At 40.3% G+C, this 12,847-nt stretch overlaps 1 protein-coding gene across 17 annotated transcripts in view; it reads right to left on the bottom strand.

Moving 5' to 3' along the window:
- Positions 1-574: 574 nt before the first annotated feature.
- LOC118393002 (volume-regulated anion channel subunit LRRC8C-like) overlaps positions 575-12,847 on the bottom strand; it is an 83,417-nt gene continuing 71,144 nt past the window's right edge. For 8 of the 17 annotated variants that reach the window (XM_052460712.1, XM_052460730.1, XM_052460737.1 and 5 more), the window contains 5 exons: positions 9,208-9,606; positions 6,298-6,905; positions 5,739-6,060; positions 5,296-5,658; positions 575-4,989 (listed from right to left, as the gene is read on the bottom strand). In XM_052460712.1, the coding sequence (XP_052316672.1) occupies positions 4,423-4,989; positions 5,296-5,658; positions 5,739-6,060; positions 6,298-6,905; positions 9,208-9,606 (2,259 nt within the window). In that variant the 3' untranslated portion in view covers positions 575-4,422. Of the gene's footprint in view, positions 4,990-5,295; positions 5,659-5,738; positions 6,061-6,297; positions 6,906-9,207; positions 9,607-11,130; positions 11,312-12,847 lie in introns of those variants that run through there. The other 9 variants (XM_052460695.1, XM_052460698.1, XM_052460699.1 and 6 more) reach the window with 3 other exon arrangements.

Below are 12,847 nucleotides of genomic sequence, written 5' to 3'. Positions count from 1 at the left end.
TTGGGGACCTTCAATGCTGCAGACATTTTTGGGTACTCTTCCCCAGATCTGTGCCTCGACATACTCTTGTCTCGGAGCTCTACGAACAATTCCTTTGACCTCAAGGCTTAGTTTTTGCTCTGACGTATACTGTCAGCTTTGGGACCTTAAATAGACAGGTGTGTGACCAAATCATGTCCAATCAATTGAATTTACCACAGGTGGACTCCAATCAAGTTGTAGAAACATCTCAATGATGATCAATGGAAACAGGATGCATCTGAACTCAATTTCAAGTCTCATAGCAAAGGGTCTGGATACTTATATACATGTGTAGAACCTTTGCCACCTAGGAAATTTGTGTGACCAGACCTTCTCAAATAGTAATTGAGTACCCCTTTAGTAAAGAATTTCCCTCAGACACTTGAACATGGCTATATTCAAAGCACAACACTGCCACCTAGGGTGCAACTTTGATTCCACACACAACAACAATACAGTTGGTTTACTTTCTCTGAGGGAAACCAGGAGTGCAGCTATACATGAAATGGGATGCAACATGGTTTATAGGAATAGGATAACACAGACTACAAAATATTTGTGCCACATTTAAAGCAGCTGCCATCTGGCTGTTTTTATTAATCAACATGAAGAACCAAACACAGCAAAGATGATCTGATAAAAAAATATGCACAAAAGATATGCCTTTTTATTATCTTTCTCTCTTTACCATCTGTATTCATTTGGTTGGAATATTTAACATTAGAATATTACGCCCTAAATACAGTAGGGAAACTGTTTTTATAAATTACGATAGCAGCTAACCATGGCACCTTTGCAGTGATCCACAGCTCTGATTATGATACACTGTAATGTCTAAGGCGTGGACTTTATTGTCCTCTCTATCTATAAGGCGTGTGCAAGGGGTTTGTGGATTGTAATAAAAATATGTTAATTACAACATGGCTGGTCTTTTTTAGCTTGTGTAAACTGTGACTAACTAAAACTAGCTATCCCTCCTGATAAATATGGTCTTGACAAAGTTACAGCTGAGTCCACATTTCACTTGTAGCCAACTACACTGTTATATAAAGTACTTTCATTATCCGAGTACTACATAATATAGAGACTGAGTAGAAAAGTTATTTCAAAAAACATTTTAGTATATCTATTTTAGAATATCTTTGGACAGTAAATTAAGTCAAAATATGAGGCCGTTCAGGATAATACATTCAATATTTTGATTCTTGTATATATATTCAATCTTTCTGATTATAGGCCTACATTCTATCCAGTGTATGTTCATTGAAGCTTGTGCTAGACACTGCATAATACGGTATAACAAGTATAATAAATAACAATATCAATAATACAAGAACAAGCAATCCTGTTGTTGAGTTCCTCTGATAGACAGTATACCTTAGCCTGGTCCCAGATCTGTTTGTACTATCATTCCACAAACATTATGTTTGGCATAAGACACAGAGTACAAGGAGTCAAATCTTAGCACAAATAGACTGGTAGCCAGGCTAAGTATTAGTGATGCGCGGGTTGACTCATAACCAGCAGTCCCCGTGGTTATATGGGTTTAGGGTCATGAAATATTGTGCGGATGAAGGGTGGGTGGGTAGCGGGCGGCTTGATTAAAAAGAAAACAATACTTAAAAAATCTGTAAATGTAACATAACATTCTTGTGAAATGTATATCTATAGGCTACATTGATGTTTTTCTTTAATTATTTTAGGCTATCTGGCATTGGTGCATAAGCTTCATCTTTAGGGCCTATCTGTAGGCGCGCCAAATAGCCTACACGGCCAAAACCCAAATGCACTTGGGAATGGGCAGAAAAAAGTGAGCGTCTATCCATGGAGGCAAAAAGGACAATGTCAGACTTTAATTCAATAAGAGAAAAGCTGTGAAATGGAGAGTTGAAAATAAAGAGAAGAGAGGGACAGAAAAGTCATGTTTGGGAAAGAATTGGTGAAGTGGTTAATATTAACTCCTGCAGAATTAAGCATTTATTTAAGTAAAATGATACATCAAATAAATGTAAGCAAAATTTGAACTCGGGAACAAGAGTGGAGAAATTAGATTTCTTTCTTTCAGCATCTTGAGAGAATGTGAATGCGCAGTTAGATAGTGTCTGTACAGGTGATATCAGCATCATAAAAGCTGACAATAAGCTATTTCAACCACATAAAATATGCATCCAAGCTGAACTGAAATCTTATCAGAAACATGTTGGGTCGTTTTCACACTTTTCTGTTTCCTCAGAACCGGTCAAACTGATTTTGCACAGAGAATCTTTTTTACCTATGTCAACTAGATTGAAGCATTATTTCTATCAATGTATCACATTATTCTGGTGATCAAAGGTTTATTTAGTCTTCTAGGGCAACATATCGGCCAAATGACAAGTTGAATAACAGATAGCCTACAAAATGTTGGATATTATAACCAGAAACGTATCTAAATCAGGCAAAAAAGAATCCTGCACCCCCTGTCAAATCGTTCCGACATCTCACACTATCCTACAGCACATTTTTTTTATATAAGCAAGTTAGATTTTCACTTTATCACATATAGACGGGCGGTTGCGGATGGGTTATTAGCAATTGCGGGCAGGTGCAGATGAACAACGCCCCATTACAAAATATACCTTTCCTGTGACTAATTATATTGTTAAGAACCATTTCATTACATCACAAAGCTTTATTCCATTCTGACATGAAGTAACACTTAGACATATTACTCAAAACATACACCCACACAGCAAATTGGCCAGTGTTACCTGGTGTTGATTTTTCAGTGTAACATTTATAGTGTTGAGTCAGGAGTTAAATTAAATCTGAAATTAACACTCAGTAGTGTAAAATAACCCCAGTGTTAGTGTTTATATCCAATGTTAAGTGTGAGAATGTGATTGTGTCAGTTTTACTCCGTGGAGAGTAAAACATTCCCAATAAAACCATGCCCATCATTATCACATTTCCCAGCATGCTCTACTGGAGGTAGTCATTTTTAGGATTGTTTTTAATATCTGTGTTTTTGCATGTACTTTGATTGATTAATATTATGGTACACAAATACAATTTTTAAATAACACAGATTTTTCTCAACTAATCCAATCAAATGGATGCAATAAATGCAACTATTACTTAAATGGCTGTTCCAGTTGAAATGGTTTAGATAAGGGGTGGGAAACTCGGGCCCCGAGGGGCCTGATTGGTGTCACCATTTTGCCCTAGCTAATTTAGAACGTAATTAGTTTAATCAGCTGTGTTTGCTAGGGATGGGGGAAAAGTGTGACACCCTTCTGGATCCTGAAGACTGGAGTTGCCCATCCCTGACTTAGGTAGTCTCCTCACAATGTTCCTAACCCTTACAGTCATTCTGAATTATTAAAAATCTGTCTGGTTTCCTATAGGAATTACATCCCTTTGCAAGCCTGCATAATGTGACTTGCAGATGTGGCCTGTAAACCAGGATTGTCCTAGCACCACTGTTAGGGTAAAACTTGGCCATCAAAGTAAGGCCTTATATATTTAATGTATTGTCCTAAAGCATTATATTTTAATGATAACATTCACCTCTAGTGGGAAGTCCACAGGAGTGAAATTAATAAATTCAACAACCATATCTCTGTCACTAACAAATACTGTCATGGGTGGTAAATCTACAATTAACTTGAAAAGGCAAGGCACTGGGAAATTAAATTGGAGGTGTGGCTTAGTTGAGGCATGGCTTTAAATTCGTTGTTTTTGGCACCCATGAATGGAAGTGTTGTATCAGTTTAAGTGGTCTATGGTTATACTTGTTTAAGTTAGAATATGTCTTCTGCTAGTCCTGAAGTCTTTGTAAATACTTACATAATAACAAGTAGCATTAAAGACGTTATTATTATTGTAATCTCCTTAATCCAACACAAGCGACCTTGTCAACAGATACAGAGCTCTTTGCGTAATGGTTAAAAAATACTATATAAGGTGTTATTGCATAACACCATTAGTGTAAACTATATACACTTCCTAGTGTTAAAAATACTATATGAAGTGTTATTGCATAACACTAAAAGTGTTAATCATGTGGATCTTTATAGAAAAAATTGTCACTGTAAGTGTTGATTTAACACTGGAGAATTTGCTGTGCATGAATCTCACAATTTCCACCCCAGAACAGTATACTACTTAGAGTTTGATCATGATAAACTAAGTATACAGTAAAATCTACCATTTTGGTAGACTATGATTGTCAGATTAAGACAATATTGGCATTTTCTTTTTGCACATATAAGTAACTTGCTTTGTCCGAGCCAGATAGGCCCTTAGGACAGGAGCCAATCTCCTGTTTATGTAGTGTGAGGCAGCATGATGTACAAGTACACCCCCTGGACAGGATAGTAATGTATTGCATGGCCTTTTGCACAGATTCTGTAAGGCATTTCACTCAGCCTTCATTTTGTCTCTGATATCCGAAGGCAAGGTTTCAAACAGGACGTCCTCCACCACTAGGCCGCCACGCTTCAACGCCCGGCAGAACCGCAGCTCTGGAGGCAGGAGCTCAAAATGGTTGCCCTTCAGTTCCAGATGTGTCAATAGAACCAGGTATGAGATCTTTGGTGAGAGCAATGACAGCGTATTCTTGCCCAGCTTAAGGGTTTTGAGCTTCTTGCAAAAGAAGAGCTCGTCTGGGAGGTTCTCGATCTTGTTGCACGTGACAGAGAAATACTGAAGACTCTGTAGGACGCCAATCTCCGGCGGAATGAACCGGATGTCGTTGTTGGACAGATCCAGGTAACGAAGCTTGTTGCATAAGAACAGGTGCGAGGGCAAGATCTCTATCTTGTTGTGGCTGAAGTAGAGGCGCTCCAGGCTGCCCAGCTTCTTGATGTGCTCAGGTATGTAGCAGATACTGTTGTGCCAGAGTTTCAGGCACGTCAGCTTGTGGAGGTGCTGGCAGCTGACTATCTCCTCAATGGAGCGCAGGTTGTTTTCCTTCAAGTCCAACTCCTGTAGAGTTAAGAGTTATACAAATGTATTTTAAGTGTCACTCCACAATATTACAGGAATTGGCAATACATATGACATATTTGAAGTCAAGAAAACCCAGAACAGAGTTAGCTGGAGATGCACCTTTTTATGCCCTTTGCTCAACTAGGAGCTTAAAGTCATTACATATTTAAAAACCACATTGTGGGCCACTCAGTACCAGACAGTCATAGTACTGTATATCAAACCTGTAGGTTGACCATTCTAGATAGAGTTTGAGACACTGTAGGCGATCATAGCAGGCGGTCAAGGTACAGCATATCATACCTGTAGGTTCGTGAGGCTAAAGACAGCATGTGGGATGCGTTCCAGGTCACAGTGCACCAGCTCCAGTTCAGTCAGGTTCACCATCTTCTTCAGGTTGTTGAGCATCACCAGCTTGGTGCCATCGTTGTAGATGTACAGCCTCTGCAGGTGGCTGGACACGTCTACGATGGACTGGGGGATCTTTGTAAAGTTACTTTTGAGCGAGAGGGTCTTCAGATTCTTCAGCTCCCTTAGAGACTCCAGAACCACATTCTTAGAAGCGTCAGGACTCAGTGAGCCAATGAGATAGAGCTCCTCTAGATTCCGCAGATGATACAGCCAATGAGGCAGTTCCCTGCTGTCATCAAACTTTACCCTGAGCACCTTACATAAAGATAGAATGATACTTTATTATAAAAAAATAAATAAAACATGCCACACCAAAGACTACCAGAATAGCATACCTTAAGGTTATCCTTGAGGAAGGAAGTGGCTGTGGTGTGGCTCTTTAAGCAACACTGATACAGAGACAGCTCCTGGAGGTTTTCCAGCTGGGCGATGGAAGCTGGGATGGTTACGTTGTTGATGATCTCTAGCTTCAGGGACTGGAGCTCTGTCACCTCGAAGATGGTGTCCGGGAGTCCAGACAGCATGAAGAGCTGCAGCTCCAATCTGTTGTTATGGTTGGTCAGCAGTCTCTGACGCAGCTTCTCTGGTGTCCACTCGTGGTTCAGATTCAGCTGTTTCAGTTTGTTCTCACTGACCTCAGACAGGAACACTGCGAACCTGAGAGAAAGAAAGAAGAAGAATACGTTATTGTCTAAAGTAAACAGATATGCCATGGAAACTTCTTCTTTTGTCTTCTGCTTTATTCCAACCCCGAACGGTTGGAGCAGAGGGTAGCCATACAACTGCACCCGAGTGGTTTGTTTTACAATTGGAGTCATTACATACTTATCAACAGCAACGGAGAGCTGAATTACTTGAAACAATTTACAATTTCAAAAAATATATATTTGACACCTTTTGGAGTAGAGTGGGTCGTACTGGTCGATCATGTGCAGCATGAAGGCAAAGTCATTCTTCACGTCTGGGATGTCATCGATTCCTGTTTCTTGCCGCACATATTCAAAGGAGTACTCCTTCAGTGAGCGGTAGAAGAGCCAATAGGAAGTGTAGAGGCAGGTGAATCCGTACACAGCCACGAAGCACAGGTAACAGTACGACAACTTAGAGAACAGGTGGGCCATGGTGTGATTACAGGAGAAATGCTTATATCCCGTCATGTCCTGTATGTCCACACTGCACTTCACTGTGATCTGCACCTCAGAGACTAAAGCACTGTTATACGCGATGATGAGGAGGAACTTGAACACTTTGAGAACAGTCTGGCGAACATACATAACGTAGAGGATGTCCCCCTCTTCTACGTGCAGGCGGAACTTCTTCACCTTCTCAAATAGAGCTTTGGCCTGTTCTCCTTCCTTCTTATCCAGAGCGCTGGCTGTGGGCTTGTCCACTACGATCTTCTCTGGGATGGATTTGAGGGACTGGGTCTTCTCCAGGCTGTCCAGGTTCCCCTCTACAGACACGTTGAGGATCGCTTTGCTGGCACTGTTGTTCTTGTTGTCCTTGAATGAATAAATAAATAAATGTATTAATTAATGCATTTTATTTTAAATATTTCTAATATATCCAATTCAGGGCTGTTTCCCGGATACAGATTGAGCCTAGTCCTGGAAACAGAATTTTGAAAGGAGATTCTTCATTGAGTTTTCAGTCCAGGCCTAGGCTTTATCTGTGTCCAGGAAACTGCCCCATAGTTTCCTCAGCCATTCGACTACAACAATACATACAGTTGAAGTCGGAAGTTTACATACACCTTAGCCAAATACATTTAAACTCAATTTCACAATTCTTGACATTTAATCCCAGTAAAAAATCCCTGTTTTAGGTCAGTTAGGATCACCACTTTATTTTAAGAATTTGATATGTCAGAATAATAGTAGAGAGTGATTTATTTCAGCTTTTATTTCTCATCACATTCCCAGTGGGTCAGAAGTTTACATACACTCAATTAGTATTTGGTAGCGTTGCCTTTAAATTGATTAACTTGGGTTAAATGTTTCAGGTAGCCTTCCACAAAGTTCCCACAGTAAATTGTGTGAATTTTGGCCCATTCCTCATGACAGAGCTGGTGTAACTGAGTCAGGTTTGTAGGCCTCCTTGCTTGCACATGCTTTTTCAGTTCTGGCCAAAGAATTTCTATGGGATTGAGGTCAGGGCTTTGTGATGGCCACTCCAATACCTTGACTTTGTTGACCTTAAGCCATTGTCCATTTGGAAGACCCATTTGTGACCAAGCTTTAACCTCCTGACTGATGTCTTGAGATGTTGCTTCAATACATCCACATAATTTTCCTCCTCATGAAGCCATCTATTTTGTGAAGTGCACCAGTCTCTCCTGCAGAACATCACTCCCACAACATGATGCTGCCACCCCTGTGCTTCACGGTTTGGATGGTGTTCTTCGGCTTGTAAGCCTCCCCCTTTTTCCTCCTAACGTAACGATTGTCATTATGGCCAAACAGTTCTATTTTTGTTTAATCAGACCAGAGGACATTTCTCCAAAAAGTACGATCTTTGTCCCCATGTGCAGTTGCAAACCGTAGTCTGGCTTTTTTATGTAGATTTTGGAGCAGTGGCTTCTTCCTTGCTGAGCGGCTTTTCAGGTTATTTCGATATAGGACTTGTTTTACTGTGGATATAGATACTTTTGTACCTGTTTCCTCCAGCATCTTCACAAGGTCCTTTGCTGTTGTTCTGGGATTGATTTGCACTTTTCGCACCAAAGTACGTTCATCTCTAGGAGACAGAATGTGTCTCCTTCCTGAGCGGTATGACGGCTGCTTTGTCCCATGGTGTTAATACTTGTGTGCTATTGTTTGTACATATGAATGTGGTACTTTCAGGCGTTTGGAAATTGCTCCCAAGGATGAACCAGACCTGTGGAGGTCTACAATTGTTTTTCTGAAGTCTTGGCTGATTTCTTATGATTTTCCCATGATGTCAAGCAAAGAGGCACTGAGTTTGAAGGTAGGCCTTGAAATACATCCACAGGTACACCTCCAATTGACTCAAATTATATCAATTACCCTATCAGAAACTTCTAAACCCATGACATAATTTTCTGGAATTTTCCAAGCTGTTTAAAGGCATGGTAAACTTAGTGTAAGTAAACTTCTGACCCACTGGAATTGTGATACAGTGAATTATAAGTGAAAGAATCTGTCTGTAAACAATTGTTGGAAAAATGACTTGTGTCATGCAAAAAGTATGTCCTAACCGACTAAAACTATAGTTTGTTAACAAGAAATCTGTGAAGTGGTTGAAAAACGAGTTTTAATGACTCCAACCTAAGTGTATGTAAACTTCTGATTTCAACTGTACATTTATACACTGCGTGTACAAAACATTATAAGCACATGCTCTTTCCAAGACATAGACTGAACCAGGTGAATCCACGTGTAAGCTATGATCCCTTGTTGACGTCACTTGTTAAACCCACTTCAATCTGTGTCGATGAAGGGGAGGAGACCAGTTAAAGAAGGATTTTAGATAATTGAGATTGTGTATGTGGGCCATTGAGAGGGTGAATTGGTAAGATAAAATAGTTAAGTGCCTTTGAACGGCGCACCGGTTTGTGCCAACAGTTTTTCGTGTGTATCGTGTGTACCACCACCCAAAGGACATTTCAGTCAACATGAGATAACTGTGGGAAGCATTGGAGTCAACATGGGCCAGCATCAGCATCTCCGTGGAGGGGTGGGTTCAACTCAATATTAGGAAGGTGTTCTTAATGTTTTGTACACTCAGTGTACATAGAAACATATATACATTCATACATATAGTACATACTGTACAAACACATACCAACAATACCTTCTCCTCTGGGTTCTCTCCAGACACCTCAGACAGAGCTCTAGTAGTCCAGGGGGAGTCAAAGCACTTTCCCAAGATGGAGATGAAATGCTCTATCTTAGAGCTGGAGCCTGGGAACTTGAACCAGAAATTGCTGCACACCATAAAGATGAGGGTGTGTATGAGGACTAGGTAAGGGAAGTACTTGGCGTACCAGTGCAGGGCTTTCTCGTAGCACATCTGGTTTATGAAGCTGTACTGTTGAAGGTCCAGGTTGGTTTTCAGGCCCATCATCTCATGCACATCCTGCGACACTACAGGTGAGACCAGCTCGGTTTTATTTGGTAAGGGTATTGTTTGGTTCGCCATTGATATTCTCTGTGGAAGGCAGATGATTTTGTCCTGCACCACCTGAAAAAAAAGAAATGTGAAAAAAGACATTCACAATAAAGCAAGCAACCTTAATGTATGATGACAATAGAACTGTCAAACAAGACCCAATGATGGCAATATATACACAATATCACAATAACTGAGTAGTAAACAGTTCTGCAATATTGAAATTATTCACTGATTGTAATTTTCCTAAGATTTTATTCGGCACATTTATTTTTTTGCTCTTTTTTATTTTTTAATAATGAGCTAACCCACTAGGCAATTACATTGAATCAACATGGACTAGATGTTGAACTGACGTCTGTGCCCAGTGGGAAAGTGAGTACAATTTCCAATGAAGTATATTACAGTAACTTAGATACAACTTAGATACAATGATAATAAAAACAACAGAGGGGGATATCGGATGTTATTTCTCATGTCCTTCTGTGACAACATTGGTAGGACTGTGACTCAGACAGGAAATGACCAATTTGTGTTTTAGCCACCGCAGACTAAAGAGGGAGTCCTACCATTGCACTTTTATAACACTTACAACATTACCAATTTTCTACTGCAATTATAGACTGATCATGAATGTGGTGATGTATATACAGTTTTTTTTCTTCAGCTTTGTAAATATTTGCTTTTCTTATGAGCCAGACCAGTGATATAGCCTAAATACCATGTGGTTCCTGAGGCAGAGGACTCTGTCTGGAATTTTGTCTAAAGAAAATGCCTGATCAGCTGGAAAAGGGGAAAGCTCTCTCTCTTTTAATGCAGGACAGGAGAAATTAAAAGTCAGACTTGGTGAGTACAGTGTTGTGTCTTTGGCATCATTAAAAGTGGTGACTGTTATTTTATCAAATCAATTCTCTGTAATTATTATTACGTGATTCAACTAATAATGTAAATGTAATTAACTAGGAAGTCGGGGCACCACGGAAAATTTTCAGATTACAAAGTTGTAATTTTCCGAATATTACTTCAGATATTTTAATATCTGATCAATTAGTCTTCTATTAAATGAATTATTATTTACCTCACGTCAGTCTCATTCCAAATGTCGTAAATTGTTGGTTATCTGCATGAACCCAGCCTAAACTATGAATTATCCATACACCTGTCATGCTCGTCATAATGAGTAGACCAAGGCGCAGCGTGAGTAGAGTTCCACATATTTTAATAAACTGAAACTCACCAAAACAAAACAATAAAGCACAAACGAAACGTGAAGCTACTGGTGTGCACTCAGGCAACTAAATGTAGACAAGATCCCACAAACACAATGAGGACAATAAGGCTACCTAAATATGATCCCCAATCAGAGACAATGATAAACAGCTGCCTCTGATTGGGAACCATATCAGGCCACCATAGAAATACATTTCACCTAGATGACCCACCCAAGTCACTATCACGCCCCAACCAACACAGAGAATAAACAACTTACTATGGTCAGGGTGTGACAACACCAATTGGCTTAATCATTTATTTACTAACTAACTAAATAATCACAGAAATGCATGAACAAACAAACAGTAGATATTGCTTACTAACAAGGATAGGGAAGATTCCCAAGTGGGCTAAGCCGATATGACAGCTTGGTGGACAAAGGGAAGTGGGTGTGGACTGAGAAAGAAGCGGGAAAGACAAAAGGGATCACTATACACAGTATATACAGTGGGGCAAAAAAAGTATTTAGTCAGCCACCAATTGTGCAAGTTCTCCCACTTAAAAAGATGAGAGAGGCCTGTAATTTTCATCATAGGTACACTTCAACTATGACAAAATGAGAAAAGAAAATCCAGAAAATCACATTGTAGAATTTTTTATTTATTTATTTGCAAATTATGGTGGAAAATAAGTATTTGGTCAATAACAAAAGTTTATCTCAATACTTTGGTATATACCCTTGGTTGGCAATGACAGAGGTCAAATGTTTTCTTTAAGTCTTCACGAGGTTTTCACACACTGTTGCTGGTATTTTGGCCCATTCCTCCATGCAGATCTCCTCTAGAGCAGTGATGTTTTGGGGCTGTTGCTGGGCAACACAGACTTTCAACTCCCTCCACAAAGATTTTCTATGGGGTTGAGATCTGGAGACTGGCTAGGCCACTCCAGGACCTTGAAATGCTTTTTACGAAGCCACTCCTTCGTTTCCCGAGCGGCGTGTTTGGGATCATTGTCATGCTGAAAGACCCAGCCACTTTTCATCTTCAATGCCCTTGCTGATGGAAGGAGGTTTTCACTCAAAATCTCACGATACATGGCCCCATTCATTCTTTCCTTTACACGGATCAGTCGTCCAGGTCCCTTTGCAGAAAAACAGCCCCAAAGCATGATGTTTCCAGCCCCATGCTTCACAGTATGTATGGTGTTCTTTGGATGCAGCTCAGCATTCTTTGTCCTCCAAACACGACGAGTTGAGTTTTTACCAAAAAGTTCTATCCATATGATATTCTCCCAATCTTCTTCTGGATCATCCAAGTGCTCTTTAGCAAACTTCAGACGGGCCTGGACATGTACTGGCTTAAGCAGGGGGACACGTCTGGCACTGCAGGATTTGAGTCCCTGGCGGCGTAGTGTGTTACTGATGGTATGCTTTGTTACATTGGTCCCAGCTCTCTGCAGGTCATTCAGTAGGTCCCCCCGTGTGGTTCTGGGATTTTTGATCACCGTTTTGTGATAATTTTGACCCCACGGGGTGAGATCTTGCGTGGAGCCCCAGATCGAGGGAGATTATCAGTGGTCTTGTATGTCTTCCATTTCCTAATAATTGCTCCCACAGTTGATTTCTTCAAACCAAGCTGCTTACCTATTGCAGATTCAGTCTTCCCAGCCTGGTGCAGGTCTACAATTTTGTTTCTGGTGTCCTTTGACAGCTCTTTGTTCTTGGCCATAGTGGAGTTTGGAGTGTGACTGTTTGAGGTTGTGGACATGTGTCTTTTATACTGATAACAAGTTCAAACAGGTACCATTAATACAGGTAACGAGTGGAGGACAGAGGAGCCTCTTAAAGAATAATAATAATAATAATATATGCCATTTAACGCTTTTATCCAAAGCGACTTACAGTCCATGTGTGCATACATTCTACGTATGGGTGGTCCCGGGAATCGAACCCACTACCCCTGGCGTTACAAGCGCCATGCTCTACCAACTGAGCCACAGAAGAAGAACTTACAGGTCTGTGAGAGCCAGAAATATGTAGGTGACCAAATACTTATTTCCACCATAATTTGCAAATAAATTCATTAAAAATCCTACAATGTGA

The sequence above is a fragment of the Oncorhynchus keta genome, chromosome 1 (genome assembly GCF_023373465.1).
Source record: "Oncorhynchus keta strain PuntledgeMale-10-30-2019 chromosome 1, Oket_V2, whole genome shotgun sequence".
Taxonomy (NCBI): domain Eukaryota; kingdom Metazoa; phylum Chordata; class Actinopteri; order Salmoniformes; family Salmonidae; genus Oncorhynchus; species Oncorhynchus keta.
This window is presented reverse-complemented; position numbering and strand designations above follow the sequence as displayed.